This window comes from Oncorhynchus clarkii, chromosome 6 (assembly GCF_045791955.1).
Source record: "Oncorhynchus clarkii lewisi isolate Uvic-CL-2024 chromosome 6, UVic_Ocla_1.0, whole genome shotgun sequence".
NCBI lineage: Eukaryota > Metazoa > Chordata > Actinopteri > Salmoniformes > Salmonidae > Oncorhynchus > Oncorhynchus clarkii.
Window position 1 is genome coordinate 26,851,046 of NC_092152.1, and position 21,746 is coordinate 26,872,791.

At 40.9% G+C, this 21,746-nt stretch overlaps 1 protein-coding gene across 1 annotated transcript in view; it reads right to left on the bottom strand.

Moving 5' to 3' along the window:
* The window catches only part of LOC139412006 (leucine-rich repeat transmembrane neuronal protein 4-like), a 65,165-nt gene extending 43,580 nt beyond the window's left edge, over positions 1-21,585 (bottom strand). Inside the window, exons 1-2 of the mRNA XM_071158783.1 lie at positions 21,527-21,585; positions 9,471-11,008 (exon numbers count right to left, since the gene is read on the bottom strand). Of these exons, the coding sequence (XP_071014884.1) occupies positions 9,471-11,008; positions 21,527-21,530 (1,542 nt within the window). The 5' untranslated portion in view covers positions 21,531-21,585. The remainder of the gene's footprint in view (positions 1-9,470; positions 11,009-21,526) is intronic.
* Between the last annotated feature and the right edge of the window lie 161 nt (positions 21,586-21,746).

Genomic DNA, 21,746 nt, shown 5'->3' on the forward strand with positions numbered 1-21,746 from the left:
CTGAACAAGAAATTAAACTTTTGGACATAATGAATGATGAAGGTTTATTAACCTTTCATGACCTAAAAAATATGTCTAATTTATCGTTCATCATTTAGATTTTTTTTTTGCAGTTAAGAGCCGCTATGCACACTTATAGAGTCAACCACTCCCATTCCATCCACTCGCTGAGATTTTAGCCAGTCAAAACAGAAGTGGAGGTTTTGTATCCAATCTATATAAAAAAAACTACTAGAAGCCCTCTGTAAACCAATATGAATAGTTATGGTATGGAATAGAGATATTAAAGACTACAAACAAAATACAGATTGGAAAAGAGTCTAAAACAATATCTCAATGTCCTCCCGGAATTTGAATCATCAACTAATACACTACAAATTAATTCACAGATGTTATTTGACTCCGGAAACACTGCCAATTTAAACTTGCTTCTATTCCAAATTGTCTGTTGTGTTCTCAAAACATATTGGAGCCTACATGCACATGATGTGGGACTGCCCCAGTGTGAAGACCTTTTGGTCACAAGTTGCCAGGTCTGTGTCGAGTATAGTTGATGCTGCCATTCCCTATCTCAACCAATATATTATTGTTGAAGTATGACTCTTCACTGACTCTCATAGTACCACAGAAACGAGTATGGTTGTCTGGACTGACTGCGGCAAAAATAATGTTAGTGACCAGATGGAAGCCTCCACATAAACTCAGCATAACTCGAGGGGTACACAACTTCCTTGACATTCTTTCACTAGAGCACTCCATAGCTCTTTTGAACAGCGCCAAGGAAACAATATTAGATACATTCAGTAGAGGAATCGAAAAGGTCAAAAGCTTATTATGAGTTCATGTAATGTAATCATGTTTGAACGTATCAATTGTATTTTTAATATCTGTATCGAATATCGATGTATGCAGGCTGATTCTATTCATGTGTGCCTTGGTCCCACAAATAATTATACAAACATAAGATGAGTTGCCCATGACGCTTTGTTTCATGCATAGATATGTCCACAACATGAGCCAGTGGGGGGAGAGAGGGAGGGAGGGAGGTGGGAATAGGAATGGGTCACACCTACTGAGAACGGGGGGGGGGAGATGGGACAGACAGGACAAATAATGTTTGTTTTTTTAATCTACTGTTTTTTGTTTCTTTATATATGTACAATTCGAATAGTATTGCCTGTCTGGGATCTGAACCCCTCACAAAAAAATACTAAATAAATAAAAGTTTATAAAAAAGAAGGGATGGAGAGGATGTCACAGACATCAACAAATCAGATGACAAAGGGGGGGCTTTATGGCGAGGAGAGTTACAGAGAAGACGAGCATCTGGTAATCATCTTCATAAAGCTCCCTTTGAAAGTGCTGATTCGGGAGCTGTGTATTCTGATGTGGCAGTACTGGTGAGGCTCAGGATGCTGACAGGAGTTTGGGTGAAATACTAGCCTACATCTGTTCTTTCAGCTATGCAGGATTGAGGGCACTAAATGTAATTGATTACAAGGTTTAATGGATCCATTTTGCCACAGTTTGATTATCCAACAGGGCTCTCTTCAGAAATAAATAACACAAGCAGATTAGGGTTTAACCATTAATCTCCTCAGATTGACCACTCCTCTATCACTCCCACACACACTGAAGTCCCCGTCACAAACGGCATGTGTGGTTTTAATGTCATTATCCTAGCCTATATAGACAAATAAATATCCCCCCAATATACTGTCATTTCAAAAGGGTTAGGAATGCCTCTCCATGACATCCTTATTGTTTGTTACTGTTGTGTCCATGCTGTAGAAATGGCTCTATTGAAGAGATCGTTACCAATGAATCTATTTCAACATATCAAGTGAAAAATCCTTCCAGTTAATGCCAAACCTGAGACTTCCCCCTCCTCGTCGTCCAGATTCAGACAGAAATGACATTAGTATTCTGAAGCGGCCTCCCCCTAGCAGTAGCTGGTGCCAGCCACTTCATTTGTCATGTATTGCTCCATGACAACTGAAGTAACTGAACCTCTACCCAATGGAACATCTCTGCCAGCCTGGTGGCCTTTTTCCTCATTGTGGCCGAGGCAGTGTTGAGAGGACCTTGGTGGAAATAAGGGCACAAATACAATTTTGTGGGGCAATGAGTTGGTTAGTAGGAACTCTGGCCACTAATCCTTCTGAGCTGTTTATTGTATGCACTCCCATGAAGGCTGGCTGAGCTTAGGGGGAGATAGGAGAAGGGGGAGGAAAGAGGGGAGAGGAAATAAGAGAAGAAAGCAGAGGGAAGAAGAGAGGGTGGTTTTTCCTCACTAAAAACTACATCAGACCCCCATTGAGGACAGATGTACAACTGCTATACGAGCATTCATGTTGTCAAAATAACCAAGCAATACAAAGTAAATTCAAGCTAATGAAATTAAAAGAGTCCTAAAAAACACATTGTAGGTTTGTATTCAGATGCTGATTCATTGCAGTCTTGTTTGAGAGGCAACAGTGACATGGGGGTCCAAACATCAAATATCAGTGCAAGTGCCTTTGAAGTGTGTAAAAAAAATATGAAAACAAATGTAGCCTTCTAAGTCAGGCTCACACAAACACAATCCAATGTCAAAAAGCACAGTGTTTTCTCAGATTTCAGCCTGTTTGAACTCCCTCTGCTTGTCTGACACATAATATTTGTGCGCCCCAGTGTAAGACATGAACTCAGCATCTCTCCAGAGCCAGCTACAGGCCCCTGTTTGTAGAGCTGCTCTCTGGGTGCTGTCTGCTGATTCACAAGGCATGCCCTTCAGAGGGACTGGGCCACAGCGCAATGTCTGTGTCACCAGCAAATGATTAATGAGAGGCAGAGATAGGAAGGTGAGAGGGAGAGAGCGAGAGAGAGGAAGGTGAGAGAGGGATAGGAGAGAGAGAGGGGGAAGGTGATAGAGAGAGAGCTATAACTCAGTTGGTCTAAAACCAGGCAGGTTGTCAGTGCCCTTAAATCTTGACACTACCTTACCAATATTTACCTCCCCATCTTTCCACCATAATATGTACTGCAGGCTTCAGATTTAGACCCTCAGATTTCTGTAATGGCTGTATAATGGGTGCTAGCTGATGAGTATTCAGTAATGCATACACATAATTCTGTAATACAACAACAGGCCTACAATTAGTCTGTGAGAAATGGGGTTTTATCAACATATGTTTGAGGTGCTTTAATTCAGCTATAGTCAACCTGACGTCTCCAACTACAGTTTGTTTTGATCAAAAGAGTTGAGAACAAGGTTGCCATGAGCAGTGTGAGTGTGATGAAATCAATTGAACCTACGAGGGCGGTATACCCAAAAAGTCAAAAGTCAATCAGTCTCATGGTATCTGACAGCTTTTTGAGCAGCATATTGTATCTAACTTCTCCCAAAGCAATTCTGTATAAACTTCCAGGCTACCCCCTGTCTCATGAGCCATTACCCATCTTCATCTCACCTCAGACACTGCTAATTTGGCATGTCTAGACAACCTTGACATCAATCACTGGATAACGACCAATTAACATTTTAGCCTGGGCTCTCACAGGGCTCCATTACATATCTGGGTTGGCAGCTCTGCCAATTTGTTACAATACATTTCATTCAAATAGTTTCTAAGAATATCAAAACAATGCCCACTCAACATATGTTCAAGGATTGGCCTTCAATTGTGAATGAAACCAGACTCAATGTTAAGATGACACAATAAAGACTTTTCCATATGCAGAGCCTTGATTCAATACACAACCATAAATATGTGTCAAATTCAGTTAATTCTCTAAGCATGCACACACACACACACACACACACCAGTTTGTGTCTTGCTCATCATATTCTTGGTCGTTAGTACACAGATGGTCACATTGTATTTTATAAACGCCTGTTTATTTGGGTACAAATGCATTTATTTAAACAACTTAACTTCTGTCACTCATGTAAACACTGGATAGTACCATTCTCTTGCTAAGCATGCCCTCCAGTATACTCTCTGGACGTTGGGCTTCAATCACTACAGAAAGAGATTGACTGAGATCGAGAAGAATTGCCATAAACGGGAGGATTCAATAATGTCAAACATGCATGGGGAGGGAGATTGATACACACTCCTGATCTCCAATTGATGAAATGCTTCTGTTCTCCGGTCAAAGGATAATCTCACCCACTGATTTATCTGTGATGAGAATGTTTTACAGAACATTGATCTCTCTCCCTTTCCTCCCAATCCACTTCCATCCACTCACTCTCTCTGTCACACAAAATGTAATGTAACAACAAAACAAAATGGAGCACATGACAACGACATGGATGCAGCGCAGAACAGAACAGCAATAACCTCACATGAGGTACTTGAGCTTTTTTTTTAAGCTGAAGATGTCAGCACCACTGATATGGACAAAACCTTATCAAACTAAATCATAATGGATCTGATTACGATTTTTCCATAGAAAAAGAGTTGGAAATATCATGATTTCCATTGACAAACGTTCCATCTATTGATATACTATAGGCTACAAGAAGCTGTAGCAGAGATGATAAATGAGGTAAGAATGGTATAAAACCATAGGAACCTGTAAACAATTATCAGTCAAATATATTTCCATTCAGAAAATGGAGGGAAAATTGATCAGTATAAAGGACTGGGTCATGGCATCTCCATTCCAATTAAAAGATTCATCTGAATAATGGTTTCATGAACTAGCCATTGAGTACTGTTGAGGAATATTGGGGGGGATGCTGTCCACTTGTTTAACCAAGGACATTACACTATGTCTGATTGAGCCATACTCATATCTAATTTCTATAAATCAAATCAACCTATACAGAAACTCTTTCCTTGATTTCAAAAGAAAGGGAGTGATACTTGAAACATAAACAGACCAGGGGAGCCATAGAGGAAGGAGAGATTCTGGGCTTTACTATATCATTACATCTCCCTCTGTACTGAATGACTCACAGACATGTAGCCTGGTCTCATAGAATATATGTAACATAGAAAATGTAAATATGGGCCACTCAAAATAGTATGATATGTTACGTTTGATATGGTTACATACACAGAAGGTTACTTAAGGCAAAAAGGAAAGTAGGGTGGTTGGTTGGGGTGGATAAGTAGCCGTATAACACAAACGACTAGCAACCCAAAGGTTGTGTGTTTGAACCTCATCACAGACAACTTTAGCATTTTAGCTAATTAGCAACCTTTCAACTACTTACTACTTTTTAGCTACTTTAATTAGCATGTTAGCTAACCCTTCCCCTCAACCTAACCTTAACTCTTTTAGCTATCCCTTCCTCTAACTCTAACCTTAACCCTTTAACCTAACTCTTAGCCTTAACCCTAACCTTATCCATAAACCCTAGCCTAGCTAATGTTAGCCAGCTATTCAAATTTGTAACATATTGTACATTTTGCAAATTTGTAACATTGTGTACGTTGGACATCCACAAATTAATACATACCATACGAAACGTAACATATCATACTAAATGGTGTGTCTCGGATTTACTGTACCAGTCAAAAGTTTGGACACACCTACTCATTCAAGGGTTTTTCTTTATTTTGACTATTGTCTACATTGTATAATAATAGTTAAGACATCAACACAATGAAACAACACATGGAATCATGTAGTAACCAAAAAAGTATATATATTTTATATTTGAGATTCTTCAAAGTAGCCACCCTTTGCCTTGATGACAGCTTTGCACACTCTTGGCATCTATATTTTGATTTGTTTAACACTTTTTAGGTTACTACATGATTCCCTGTGTTACTTCCTATTTTTGACACAATGAAGAAAATAGTTAAAAATAAAGAAAAACCTTGAATGAGTAGGTGTGGTTAAACTTTAGGCTGGTACTGTACATACAAAATAATACAAAATTCTCTGAGACCAGGTTGTAACATGAGATCACAGCTTGAAAACACAAACTAACAGCTTTTACATTACAAAGCAAGAGGGAGGGCAAAATTAGATTGTAGAGACAAGAAAGTAGGGCTATTGGGGCTTGAAATGTTTCCACCTGAAAATGAAATGTGACCAAAAATGTAATTCAAATGTTAATTGTCTTATATTCAGAGGACATGTTTAAGCTTGCTCTGCATTCTGATGTTTGGCATAAAAGAGAACTACAGAAATCCTATTACATTTCCAACTGCTCTGACTGCCCATTGAGGAAGAGAGGACAAGGGATAATAGAGATGAGGAAAACCTCTGCTCTTTTCATCTGTAAGGCTATTAGTTATTCTGCCAACAGAAAACAGATTAAGTATTCCATTTAGTGCTCTCATATACCACATTGGACAAATCCAAGCCAGGACAGCCCAAAAATATTTTTGGGATCTCCGATTGTTCTGGAAATTGTCACATAGATACTTCATTGGGAGGACTGACCAGGTAAAAGCTATGATCCCTTATTGGTGTCACCTGTTAAATCCACTTCAAATCGGTGTAAATGAAGGGGAGGAGACAGATTAAAGAAGGATTTTTAAGCCTTGAGACAATTGAGACATGGATTGTGTATGTGTGCCATTCAGAGTGTGAATGGGAAAGACAAAAAATGGAAGTGCCTTTGAACGGGGTATGGTAGAAGGTGCCAGATTACACCGGTTTGAAAATATTTTTTCCTTACAACATGTCTAGAAATTAACAAAATCAAAAGGTGTACATTGAGATAATATAATACCTTAAAGCACACTGTAAGGACTATAATGACACCAATATTTGTCTGTATCATGTGCGGTTCACGGATCACAGGATTTTACAGGATGCAAGGGTACTTTTGAAATATTAATCTAAATATGTTTGATGTTGGATAAATGAATGTAACATTTTGTGAGCATAAATATACCAAGACGTTGTTTGTATCAGGTACGTTTCACGGACAATAGGGTCTTACAGGAAGCATGTATAGGTCTAAAAAGGGCCTAAAACGACAACTTTCATCTTGCTTGGCTACCCAAACTTGTTTTGTATAACACCCCTTGTGCCCATCATCACCACAAACGACTTCAATGATGGCAGTCTCAGACTAAAGTATGCAGCAAACGATAGAGCAGCAGAAGGGTTTTATTATTATTTTTATTTAACCATAATTTAAGTAGGCTAGCCAGTTAAGAACAGATTCTTAACGTTCATCATGATTTTCTAAAAACAAATTGTGACACAAATATAAAAAGCATGTCAAACATCCTCCCTCCCTATTAAGTTTCTATGTGAAAATTGCCATGACAATTTCAGATACCCAAAATATTTTTGGGCTGTCCTGGTTTGGAATCGCCTCATTCTCATATAAGAGCAAGATAGACAGACTGCCTCAGTTCTTCTCACCTCAGCTTTCTCCTGCAGACTGTGGTTGAGAAATGTTCTGCAGAGGACGTCCTCCTGACTAGAAACTGTTCTGCACCTGTGCACTTAATAATGGATGACATTACTGAGAACATGCATCTAAAATACATTTGTGCTTTCGCCTTCGGTGTGTTATGTGGGAGTTGAGATACTTGAGGAGGAAATGAAGAAAAACATACTATAACGAGGCAAAGCACTGGTAAGTGGTGCTAACAAATTATAGGAAATAGAAACTACCTTCTATAATATTGGTGCAATTCATGAGCAACCTTTCTCCACTCCAATGTGTATGGGCCTTTTGGCTACCAAAGGGAACACTGAGTCAGAGAGAAAGGTGCAGACTTAAGTGGCCCTGCTATATCTCCCTAAGCAAAGCATGCCCTGTTAATCATTATCTACTATTCTGCCAAAGGCCAACCAGCAGCAATACAGGGAAAGGCAGATACATGGCATCAGGGAAAGAGGGCACACGCAAAAGTGCCTAATTAAGCATGGGCAAATCAATAAGTATTTCTGTGCGACTTCCTCCCTCAACCCCTTAGCATCTGTCTGTGGTCCTGAGAAATGGTCATGTAAAAAGAAGCTATGCAGCATGAATTTCCATCTTCAGTGGTCAAAATATGAATGCCATTGCTTTACTTTTGATAAGTATTATTTCAATGTATGGTATACTGTAATACTGCAGCTGTAAGGTAAAATGTGCGAAATAGACTGCCTTAATCTGATTAGATGGCTTGTAATTAAGGGGGCCAGAGGGCCATAATATCAGTTCACATTATTGTTATGCTCAATTTGTAAAGCTTAACAGTATGAGATCTGCTGGGGCTCCCTGTGTTTTTTTCATCTGGTGGCGCAATTACGCAATGTCCCCTCTCTTTCCAATAATTATTTTGGCTGGGAAACAAATCAATGAACTGATGACCATAAATCCGCTTAATCTTTATCAAATGAGGCTTTGAGAGACATCAGAGGAAACACAGGTGGTTGGATAAAATAGTGGTGATATGTTAAAGGGTGAAAGTAGTAAAGGGAAAACCTTTCTAGTCCATGAACCTTGTTTCCACTTTCCTTCTCTGCCTTTCCCTTCTACCTCTACCTCAGTAGTGTCCAACCTTTTTCGGTTATTGTACCACCAACTGAATATTGCTCTGCCCGGAGTACCCCTGAAGTACCCCTCATGTGCATCTTACCAGTAGTCCTATGGTCTCATGAGTCATCTCAAGTACCCCCTGTAGTACCCCTGGTTGGGAAACACTGCTTTACAGTATACATTCCTCTGTTCCTCAGTTCTAAACCACTCAGTGTCAGATCTCCAATGCAGACTTCCAATGTCCTGTTTATAAACTGTAAGAAAACAGCCTGATTGCAGTCTTACAACATCAAGGGCATCTGCTTACTGTGGTACTACATTGTCAACAAAAACCTGCCTGGTTTTGCACCTCTTTGGCTAGAACCAGAAACATCTAATGAAAGAGGCATAGAGAGAGAGAGGCCAGGTTTGAGATAATTCCTTTGATCGAACTTATCCTCTACTGAGGATCTCCTGTACTTGATAATTCAATACCTTTACTGAGCTTTAATGTCATGTAATATACAAGCCATTACACCCGAGAGGTGATAAAGGTATAGCCTCTGTCAATTTATCACAATCAAGATAGTAAGTAAGAGAGTGAGAGGGTTCAAATAAGACAATAGTGACATTTTACCACATAAAAAAAGGCATCGGCAAGGTTTGCTGTTGTAGCGAATATACACGATAGGCAAAGACTCACTGCACAGTGACTTGATATGGTATGTAAAAAAAAAAAAAAGTAATCATTCTATTTTGCCTACAGTAAGATATATATTCAAACAGGAGTGCAGGAAAGCTCAAGCTTCACTCTCTCTTAATCAATTCATGATGCTTATTTTTTGACTGAAAGAGGCATACTGTACTTTACAACATGATCTGGGTTTACAAATGGATCTGAACTAGCCTGGCATGTTATGACTCAAGTCACAATGCATTGACTCATATTTCCTATCCAACAAACAAACAGAGCAAGAGGATAATGTAAAATATATTTTTATCCCCAAAATCACTGAGACATTTACCTCTGGTGCCCCGCAGTGGAAATGGATCATACCTCACATTCTCTGGAGCCTGAGATTGTGTATGTGTAGGGTCCAGTCCCATTAACCAGCACATCCATAGTTGCAGAGTTTGCAGGTTTGTAGTCCACATAATACTCTTGCAGAGGTGAGCTGAGAGTGCTTTCTGTTTCCCGCACATTCTTTCGCTGCTTTTTGACCATGGAGCGCTGCTGGAGCTGCTTAATGCTGTTGGGGTAGCGCTTCCAGGACACATAAATAACCAGGAGAATTATAGCCACCGACAGGAAAAGTGCCACACAGCCAGCAATAATCTTATGGAGAGACACATACTCAAAGTCTTGCTCTGGGGTGGTAGGGGAGACCCCTGAAGGAGACGGAATGGTCATAGCACTGCGAGTCAACTCCTCTTCAACCCGAGACAACGTGGGAAGGGGCAGGAGCTCAGGCTGAGATGGGATGTTGAGGGAGGCTGTGGTTGAGACAAAAGGGGTGGTGGGAGTGACCTTACAGATACTAAATGTCTCTACTGCATCGATCACTTTCTCTCCTTGGGCCTCCTTAGGCCCAGCACAAATCATAGTGGTCTCCTTGTTCCCCTTGAAGTTCCTCAGCCAGGCCACTAAGGGGCAGATGGTAGGGCTACAGTACCACACATTACCAGCTAGGCTGATGGTGGTGAGGGAGATCCAGGCATCCACTGTCTCCTGGGACATGTTGCGAAGCTTATTGGAGTCCAAGTTCAGGGTCTGTAGGTTGGGGAGACATTGGTACGTACTGGCATCCACAACTTGCAGTTCATTTCCAGAAAGGTCCAGTTTTTGCAAGGACGTCCACGTCCAGGTTAGACCCTGGTTTATTGACTTAATTCGGTTCCATTGCAAATAGAGTGCCCGCAGGTTGGTGAGGCGGGGAAAGTGAGAGAAGTTGATCTTTGAGAATTGATTGTGTTCCAAATGAAGCTCGATCAACTTGAGCAGCCCAGCAAAAGCATTTCGAGTCAGGCTTCGCAATCGATTGTAGCCTAGATCGAGGAACTCCAAATTGCGCAAATCCTGAAAAACACGCATTGGGACAGTTTTCAGGGAGTTAGACCGCAAGTGGAGACTAAGCAACTTCCGCATGCCCTGAAATTGACTGGGCTGGAGGGCCTGCAGCTTGTTGTAAGAAAGGTCAAGATTGCGTAAGTTAGGGACAGTATGGAAAGTGTTGTTTTGTAGCTGTGTGATCTTGTTAGAGCTGAGAATCAACTCCTTGAGCCTCCGTACCCCATGGAAGGCTTGGCTGTCCACTGTGTTAATGTAGTTGTGGTCGAGATAAAGCCAAACAAGCTGACTGAGGCCTGCGAACTGACTAGCTCTGAGATTCACTAAACTGTTGTAGCGCAGAGAGAGGCCCTGGCATCCCACAGACACATTGTTTGGCACATCCCGGAAGGCATTGGACTCACAGTATACTATTTTCCCATCACATCTACAGCTTTGAGGACAGGCTCGCTCACTGATTGGAGACGCTAGCAGCCAGCCCTGCACCAACAATGGGATCATGAACCATCTACGTCGCATCAGGAATCCTGCAGACATGGGGAAAAAAGATAAGGACACTCAAAAAGAGTATATGTTTATGTCAGTATCTGTTAAAATGATCATGCTGAGAATAAACATGTTGACACTATGAATGAAGTGGGAGGGAAAATGTTATCAAATTTTCTGCACTATTTTCTTAAACAAGCATTATCAACTTGTTTTAGGGGACCAGCAGGCCATAGTCCTTCCCGCTTCTAGAACCGCTTACATTCAAACTAGCACTTGAGATGAGAATACATCGGTTTCATCCCAGGGACCAGTGCCTATCCACAGTCAGAGGTTGAGAAACACTGATCTGAATGAAAGCCCCGTACCTAGGGGTTGTTTAGGGGAATAGTGGAGAGTGGTACTGTGTGGTAAAACATCTAACTTACACTGAACAAAAATATAAACGCAACATGTACAGTGTTGGTCCCATGTTTCATGAGCTGAAATAAAAGATCCCAGAAATATTCCATACTCATAAAAAGCTTATTTCTCTCAAATCTTCTGAACAAATTTGTTAACATCCCTGTCAGCGAGCATTTCTCCTTTGGCAAGATAATCCATCCATCTGACAGGTGTGGCATATCAAGAAGCTGATGAAACAGCATGATCATTACACAGGTGCACCTTGCGCTGGGGGCAATTAAAGGCCACTCTAAAATGTGCATTTTTGTCACACAACACAATGCCACAGATCTCTCAAGTTTTGAGGGAGTGTTCAATTGGCATGCTGACTGCAGGAATGTCCACCAGAGCTGTTGTCAGAGAATATAATGTTAACGTCTCTACCATAAGCTGCTTCCAACCTGCTTCAGAGAATTTTGTAGTACGTTCAACCGGCCTCACAACCGCAGACCACGTGTATGGTGTCAAGTGGGTGAGCGGTTTGCTGATGTCAACGTTGTGAACAGAGTGCCCCATGGTGACGGTGGGGTTATGGTATGGGCAGGCATAAACTAGGGACAGAGAACACAATTGCATTTATCGATGGCAATATGAATGCACAGAGATACTGTGACAAGATCCCGAGGCCCATTGTCGTGCCATTCATCCGCCACATCACCTCATGTTTCGGCCCATGTCGTAAGGATCTGTACACAATTCCTGGAAGCTGAAAATGTCCCAGTTCTTCCATGGCCTGCATACTTTCCAGCCATGTCACCCATTGAGCAAGTTTGGGATGATCTGGATAGACAGGTACGACAGCATGCTCCAGTTCCCGCCAATATCCGACAACTTCACACAGACATTCAGGAGGAGTGAGACAATATTCCACATGCCACAATCAACAGCCTGATCAACTCTACGCGAGGATGTGAAGGATGTGTCCCGCTTCATGAGGCAAATGGTGGTCACGACAGATACTGACTGGTTTTCTGATCCACACCCCTACCTATTTAAAAAGGTATCTGTGACCAACAGATGCATATCTGTATTTCCAGTCATGTGAAATTCATAGATTAGGGCCTAATGAATTTATGTAAATTGACTGATTTCCTTATATGAACTGTAACTCAGCAAAATCTTTGAAATTGCTGCATGTCGAGTTTATATTTTTGTTCAGTATAAATTCAAAAGCTGTATGCTGCAATAGTTCAGCTGCTGGTGTGCTTTTATAGATTAATTAGCAATCACATCCATCAATATTGTATTCCTGTGGGTGATATTGAGAGTAATGTGAGGTAATATTGAAGGTTAGTAGTTCAAGAGGTATAGCAGCTATAAAGGAATCATGCTCTTGAGTTTTTTGGAATGAACTACTATTAAAATGGCCAAGCAGTAATATTTGTAAATTAAAAGAGAATTGATGGGGATTTGTAATTTGAGAAAATCTATTAGTGACCCATGCATGTGAGCTCAAGCCACAAGAAGTCTATGTGGCATAAAAGCTGTTATAAAAGTGGTGAACTTCCATCTCACATATCATAATACTTTCATTGCAGTAATTGGACATTTAGTGGAGTACTATATCATGGGGCAAGAGATGTATCTGAAAAACAATTGGGCAGCCCAGTTGTGGGACTGTGAACGATGTATGCATAAATGCAAATAAAAACTGAGACAGAAAAAGACTAAAGAGTCAGTGGTAGGCTAGGCTATGTTTCTGGTTGGCAATTCTACAGAAAAAGACTAAAGAGTCAGTGGTGGGCTAGGCTATGTTTCTGGTTGGCAATTCTACAGAAAAAGACTAAAGAGTCAGTGGTGGGCTAGGCTATGTTTCTGGTTGGCAATTCTACAGAAAAAGCCATAAGAATCAGCCCATGATTCTCTTGCCCCGTTCATTTCTCTGTCTCTATGTAACACAATGCCCTGGATTTTTTTTTACCCACAACGTTCCCTTTAGAGTCTAATTTGGTCATGAACTAACGTTTTCATAGAAATGTTCCTGTGATGTTTCCAAGAGACCAATGTCTCTTAATGTCAAATATAACTTACCAAGAACGTGGTTACCATGTTCTCAGAACATAAGATATTCATGTTCTAGACAAGTTTCATAGGAACGTTGCAAAAACATTTGTGTCCAGTTTTCTGAGGGTTAGGAGAATATTCCGTCAATATCCCACCAAACATACACAGAACATGGTTGCCATGTTCTCAGAACATAAGATATTCATGTTCTAGACAAGTTTCATGGGAACGTTGCAAAAATGTGTCCAAAAAAGATCATTATACATCATGTCATGTTACCAAGCCCATCAAGGCCCTGATTGGTGAACCACTCATAGTTCTTTGTCTCTTGGCAATGTTAGGGATACTCACACACAATGCTTTTAAGATACAGTGTTTTCAATTGACATATTTGACACACATGATAACATTGTGCGTGTTCAATTAATCCGAAATTATTATTCAACATGTCCTCACCTGGAATTTGAACTCACAACCTCTCGGTTCACATTACTTCGATCTTCCTGAGTCCTGCTATACCACCATGCCTGTGTAAGGTACTGTAAAAATTACTCTGATTATTCTCACTTCAATGATTTTATTTACTTATTTCAGCTATTTAAAAGCTTTCTATATTGTTGTCTGATGTCGGTGGGGCATGTTAACCTGTTTTAATGATACTCATGAATAAAATATTTTCTTGAGTGTACTTTTAACAGAGCTGAGATTTACTCAGCACATTCGCCCTATTGCTTACACCTATCAAGTTGTTTCAGATATACACAAGTGCCTATGGGAGGAGGGGTTAGGGCAGCGGTTCCCAAACTAGGAGTCGCGATCCCATGTGGGGTCACCTGATATTAAAATGGGATTGCGGGAGCATTTCCAAAATCCTGGTTAAAAATCTTTACTTTAAAAAAATAATATGGTCTTTGTCTCTCAAAATCATTGTAATGTGGTTAACCTTAAAAATCTAAATTATTCAAATCTGGCTGCTTTTCCTTCACTCTGCGGTCCAACTCATCTCAAACCATCTCAATTAGGTTGAGGTCGGGTGATTGTGGCGGCCAGGGTGGCAGTTAGCCTAGTGGTTAGAGCGTTGGGCCAGTAACCGAAAGGTTTCTTGATCGAATCCCTGAGCTGACAAGGTAAAAATCTGTCGTTCTGCCCCTAAACAAGGCAGTTAACCCAATGTTCATAGGCTGTCATTGTAAATAACAATTTGTTCTTAACTGACAAGCCTAGTAAGTTAAAATTCAACCAGAGAATGCCCTTAGATTGTGGGAAAAGGCTGCACTTCAATCATTTGGTGAATGACTAAGCTATGAAACCACACACTATTACAGAGACTTTGATATTATCAGCTGCAATTTATATGATGAAAACAATGTATGGGGAGGTAGAGGCACAGGAACTCACATCAAAACCTTTGTCAGATAACCCTGTGAAACTAAGAATTGATGCTATAGCTAGTAATCAAAAGGCAACTGACTGAACGACTCAAAAACTCCATCTATCACGGGACGGCTGGCAGTCCTCTGCACTCTAGTTATGAATGTGTCTCCCTCTGCCATATGGACGCATTGTATGTTACACCCACTTATCTATAATGGATACACCGAGAGAAACGGGTGGAAAAAGAGCTGAGTGCAAAACTCTGAGATATTCAGAACGTAACTTTGATTGTAAACTACATTGCACACGCCTGTTCGCAAAACTATGTGGAGATATGGGATCAGATGTTCTATTTTCACACCGAGAGGGGGAGTGTTGGAAATATTTTTCGAATTGAGAGGAGCTGTTGTCATCCGCAATGGATGTAAAAGAAACAGTCTTTGTAGACTTTCTGTGTAATGAAAAGAAATGTGTCTCCTTGCCTAGGTAACAGACATATTTGGGAAACTCAACAAACTGAACCCAAGCATGCAGGGGAAATATCAACACATTCTACAGATGAGTGACCGAATCAGCTAAATCCACCTGACTGGAATCCTGGCTCAGTTGACATGCTGGTAAGTGAAATCGAACAGCTGATCGAGCTGTCATGTGACTGAATTCTGCAGACAACCCATTCACGGGTCACTACGGAACAGCTTTGGTTCCTGACTCAAAGAGAATACTGTGCCGTTTCCCTCCAAGCATTAAAACTTATGGAATGCTCATTCAGTGCTCTCGTCTGCATAAAAAATAAATATAGATCCAGGTTGAATGTCGACCACGCCTCCTGACTTTGAGAAGCTCCGACGCAACATGCATCAAGCACACCCATCTCATTAGTGGTGGTAAGATAAGATAAATATGTCAGACTAATTTGCAATTGATTGTCATAGCCCCACATTAAAAGTATATGATGGTGAGTTCAGAATACAATCAGAAATACTGTTTTGCAATTGACTGCGATAGCCCCAATTAAAAAAGTAAACATTGGCTGTTAATAACATGGTTGGGGTCGCAAGAATTTTCAAATATCAAAATATCGTTTGCGAACACCTGCGTTAGGGTTTCCTCTGGACAGGGCCTAACTATACTAGCCCAATAAGCACATGCACTAGAGATTTCCCTTATTGGGAGAGTGGTTAGGGAGCTCGTCATTGGTGCTGATAGCCTGGGATTGAGATCCGGTAGGGGAATCCTCTTAATGTCACATTCGTAGCAATTTATATGAATGTCATTATTTGGCAACAGTTACAACACACTCATCTGATCTATTTCAAATGAGTGTCTCGTTGAAAGATTGGAATATGTAGGATTACCCCTTGAGCACGAATTATGACCACATTTCCACTACCTTTCATGAATGATCAATATTTATTAATTCTATATAGCTGAGCATCTCTCCATTGTCTTCTTGACATCCACACCACATACCATCTATATCATGCATTTACAAGTTCAAGAATGGATGTTCAACTGCAGATTGCCCCCTTTAACATATTGTGATGTCTGTGATTTGTCCCAAGTGCATAAAACATATTGCATTGAACAAACAGTTACATGACCTACAGCATGGTCAAGCAAGGTAATGTTTCCAACATTTTCAGACAACTAAACAACTATTTATTTAGAACCACGGAGAGTTACCGCAAGTTGCAAAGAAAACAGGAGCTGCCTCCACTATTTCAGCACCATTTCAACATCATCTATTCACCTATGCTTAGTCTAAAACAGCGACAACTAAAAGATACCAAAAACTATTTAGTGTCCAATCAACGTAAGATAAATACACTGCTCAAAAAAATAAAGGGAACACTTAAACAACACAATGTCACTCCAAGTCATTCACACTTCTGTGAAATCAAACTGTCCACTGACAGTCCACTGATTGACAATAAATGTCACATGCTGTTGTGCAAATGGAATAGACAACAAGTGGAAATTATAGGCAATTAGCAAGACACCCCCAATAAAGGAGTGGTTCTCAGTTCCTATGCTTCCTGGCTGATGTTTTGGTCACTTTTGAATGCTGGCGGTGCTTTCACTCTAGTGGTAGCTTGAGACGGAGTCTACAACCCACACAAGTGGCTCAGGTAGTGCAGCTCATCCAGGATGGCACATCAATGCGAGATGTGGCAAGAAGGTTTGCTCTGTCTGTCAGCGTAGTGTCCAGAGCATGGAGGCGCTACCAGGAGACAGGCCAGTACATCAGGAGATGCGGAGGAGGCCGTAGGAGGGCAACAACCCAGCAGCAGGACCGCTACCTCCGCCTTTGTGCAAGGAGGAGCAGGAGGAGCACTGCCAGAGCCCTGCAAAATGACCTCCAGCAGGCCACAAATGTGCATGTGTCTGCTCAAACGGTCAGAAACAGACTCCATGAGGGTGGTATGAGGCCCCGGCGTCCACAGGTGGGGGTTGTGCTTACAGCCCAACACCGTGCAGGACGTTTGGCATTTGCCAGAGAACACCAAGATTGGCAAATTCGCCACTGGCACCCTGTGCTCTTCACAGATGAAAGCAGGTTCACACTGAGCACATGTGACAGACGTGACAGAGTCTGGAGACGCCGTGGAGAACGTTCTGCTGCCTGCAACATCCTCCAGCATGACCGGTTTGGCGGTGGGTCAGTCATGGTGTGGGGTGGCATTTCTTTGGGGGGCCGCACAGCCATGTGCTCGCCAGAGGTAGCCTGACTGCCATTAAGTACCGAGATGAGATCCTCAGACCCCTTGTGAGACCATATGCTGGTGCGGTTGGCCCTGGGTTCCTCCTAATGCAAGACAATGCTAGACCTCATGTGGCTGGAGTGTGTCAGCAGTCCCTGCAAGAGGAAGGCATTGATGCTATGGACTGGCCCGCCCGTTCCCCAGACCTGAATCCAATTGAGCACAGCTGGGACATCATGTCTCGCTCCATCCACCAACGCCACGTTGCACCACAGACTGTCCAGGAGTTGGCGGATGCTTTAGTCCAGGTCTGGGAGGAGATCCCTCAGGAGACCATCCGCCACCTCATCAGGAGCATGCCCAGGTGTTGTAGTGAGGTCATACAGGCACGTGGAGGCCACACACACTACTGAGCCTCATTTTGACTTATTTTAAGGACATTACATCAAAGTTGGATCAGCCTGTAGTGTGGTTTTCCACTTACATTTTGAGTGTGACTCCAAATCCAGACCTCCATGGGTTGATACATTTGATTTCCATTGATAATTTGTGTGATTTTGTTGTCAGCACATTCAACTATGTAAAGAAAAAAGTATTTAATAAGAATATTTCATTCATTCAGATCTAGGATGTGTTATTTTAGTGTTCCCTTTATTTTTTTGAGCAGTGTATGATGTTGGCTGTCCATGGTACTGATTTCTGTGTGTGTGTGTGTGCCTGCATGCGCGTGTGTGTAGAAAAAACATGTTGACTCACCCTACTTGTAGAGAAATGCCGATGCCATCCTCTTCTTTCATTTTGTCTAAATGGTTTTATATTTTGTATTACTATTATTATTATTATTTTTTGGGCCTTTCAAAGTAAAAAAAAAGTACCTTGTTTGAACATTCTACACACATTTACATACTGTACATGTTTTTTTATATATTTTTTTACAGTAGTTACATAGCAAGAATAAAGTAATTTGATTTTTTGATATACATTACATCTGGATAGATAGTACTTATACAATATACATCATGTTTTCAGCCATAACTATTATACAACATGAACTTTTAAACACACCCCTCAGCTACTCTCAGTCCATCCCACCTATCTCCATAAACCGCCTGTTTATGATTTCCATGTGCCATATTTTTCAACTGTTCTGTGATGTTTCACATACATTCTGAACTGGTCTAGTTGCATAGTATCAACAGATTCTAGGTTAAAGATATCTTTTTACTAAAAGTACAGTTTTTTGGTTGATTGATTGACTATGGCTCACAACAGTGCTATTTGTAGGGTTCATTGTAGATACATTTGGTTATTTTTTTTCAGCCATTCCTGAACCTGTGACCGGAAACAAGCTATAGTACACGATTCTAGTTTTATGTTGTCCTAGGCTACCTGGCTAAAATGCTTGTTTGCTAGCCTAACTTCCTTTCATGGGCAATGATACCCCAGGCCATCTAATTAACATTAGCATACTACATCTAGCTACAGGTCGAATTTATAGTTGGATCAGAATCGTAATTATAATAATTGCTCAGACTAAATCCCTATCTCCATCCATGGCTGACTTAGGAAAGGGACAATTTTAGCTAGCTAGCTAGCCACCGGAGGACAACAACACCACGAGATGTAACAATTCAAATTTTTGTTCTGTCAATGACGTTTGGCTTTTGATGCGATTGGTCTGAAGCCAAATACAAACTGTCTTTCCTTGACACTTGTTTTGGTGCACCAGGACCATTCACAGCTGAGCTCACCCAGTTTATCTCAACACTGATTGGCTATTATTATTTTTATTTTTTTATCAAGGGAGGCCAAATGGTCGCTGGCTTCCCTTGCAGTCAATGCTACTCGCAGCAATAATGGCATTCTCTTTTTGACCAGACAGCATCAGATACATGCGCTACACATACTGAGACAGAGGGGGGCTGTTTCATTTGCTCAGATGCTTTCTCTGGTGAGATACATTCAGCCACTTGTGAATTGAAGGAAATTTATGAAACACAGAGAGACTAAATAATAAATCAGTTTGTTCATTTTTTTCTTGGTACATTTTTGGGGGAAGCCTGGCTTCCCTTGGCATCCATGAATACATGCCACTGGAAATGCAATGATGAGAGCTGATGTGATTCCTAATGAGAGACACGCGTTAGTTCTACATAGTATGTGTGGTGTGGATTTCAAAAAGAAGATAGAGTTCTCTTTGAGATGCTCAGCTATCTAGAATTCTACCGATTCCCATCTTTCAATGAGAAACTAATTTGAATTAGATCAGATAAGTGTGTTGTAACTGTTGCCAAATAATGACATTATTAGCATATATTGCTAAGAATCTGAGTGTAGGGTGACTCCCCTAGCAGGTCTTGAACCCAGGCCACCAGCACCAATGACAAACACCCTAAAAACTGTCTCAATAAGGGATATCTCTAGGGTATGTGCTTATTGGACCCGTATAGTTAGACCCTAACCAGAATAAACCCTAACCCCTACTCCCTAAGCACTTGTGTAGATATGAAACAACTTGATATGTGTAAATAATAGAATTAAGTAAATCTCAGCTCTTTTAAAAGTAAATCTCAGCTCTGTTAAAAGTACCCTCAAGAAAACTTGTATTGATCATAGTGATTGAGGAGTATCATTAAATCAGCTTAATGTTCCCCACCAACAATAGATAACAATACAGAAAGCGCTTAATTGTTGAAATAAGTCAATCAAATCAATGATGAGAGAGTATAGTCAAATTAACTGATAAATGACATAGACATAGTAGCGTAGCAGGAAGATCTGAATGCTGTAAACCAAGAGATTGTGAGTTCAAATCCTAGGTGACAACATGTAGAATAATATTTGCTCTATAAATGATCATGCACAATGTAATTGTGTGTCAAATATCTAAGTTGAAAACACTATGTTAAAAGCACTGTGTGTGAGTATCCCTAACCTTGCCAACAGACAAAACGAGCTATGAATGGATCAGTGATTCACCAATCATGGCCTTGGCAACAGTAACAATGCATGATATGTATGGGGTGGTCATTTATTTGGGACCATTAGGCTACTTCCTATCGACTGATGCAACGTTCCTATGAAACGTGTTGAGAACATTTAAATTGTACATTCTGAGAACATGACAACCATGTTTGGTGGGACATTGATAGACTATTCTCCCAACCCTCAGAAAACTGGACACATGAATGTTCTTCCAACTTCCCAAGAAACGTGTCTAGAAAATGTATATCTTATATTCTGGGAACATGGCAACCATGTTCTGTGTATGTTTGGTTGGTGAAATGTTCTAAATTTAATAGCAAAACATGCAACAACAAAAAATGTCAGGTTTTTGCTAACATAGATAGAATGTTCCTCTAACAGGAACACTGGACACTCATGCATTAGGGGAACATTATGGGTAACATTACAAAAACGATATATCTTCCTAGATTTGTTAGCTGGGGCATTATGCTCAGGAGAACAGTGTCAAAACATCATCCAATGAAGGCAGACACTGATAAAACCAAAAACATAGCAAACCTGTTGATCAAAGTGAAAACGATTTATCTAGGGTATTATATATAAAAGCTGTATTATGTGTAGTGACCATAGTCTGTCCTCGCTCTGGTTACCATCTCGAGACAAGGAATAAAGTTATAAAAGCTATAACTTAATAGCAAGACATTTGAGATACAAGATCGTTTCTAACCTGCTGTCTGCCTGGTAGGCTAATTTCATAAAGGCTGCTACCCTAGCCTACCCCTGAGGCACATTCGTATTGGCATGCGGCAGATTGATAATGGTGTTCCGTTCAATGTGTGAGGGTCTGCATGGCATTATGCCTCTAGGGATTTTCTCTATTTTGTGAAGAAATTATAGGCCTATCAATATATTCCAGTAGCATAGGAAATACATAACACATGGGTTATGACACAATCATGTAATCAATGACGTGATTCCTTCGTCTCTGAGCTGTTGTCTTGCCTAACATGAGCACAATGTATATGGGCAAATGGAACACATTCTTTCATATTGTCTTCAACATACCCATGTCTGCGTGCTGTCGGCTTCTTTCCACAGGTTAGAGCCTTCTGATGCTTGACTCCAAAGCCCGCATGTCACAGTCCTCATTTGGTTGGACAAATAACCAACACCGCTCAACTAACCAATGCAACGAAGTCAGTGCAGCCAATTTGCTCCACAGCCAAAGGCACTGCACTGTGCACACCTGCCGCTGTGATCAAAAGTCTTGTAAGTGTGGAGTAGC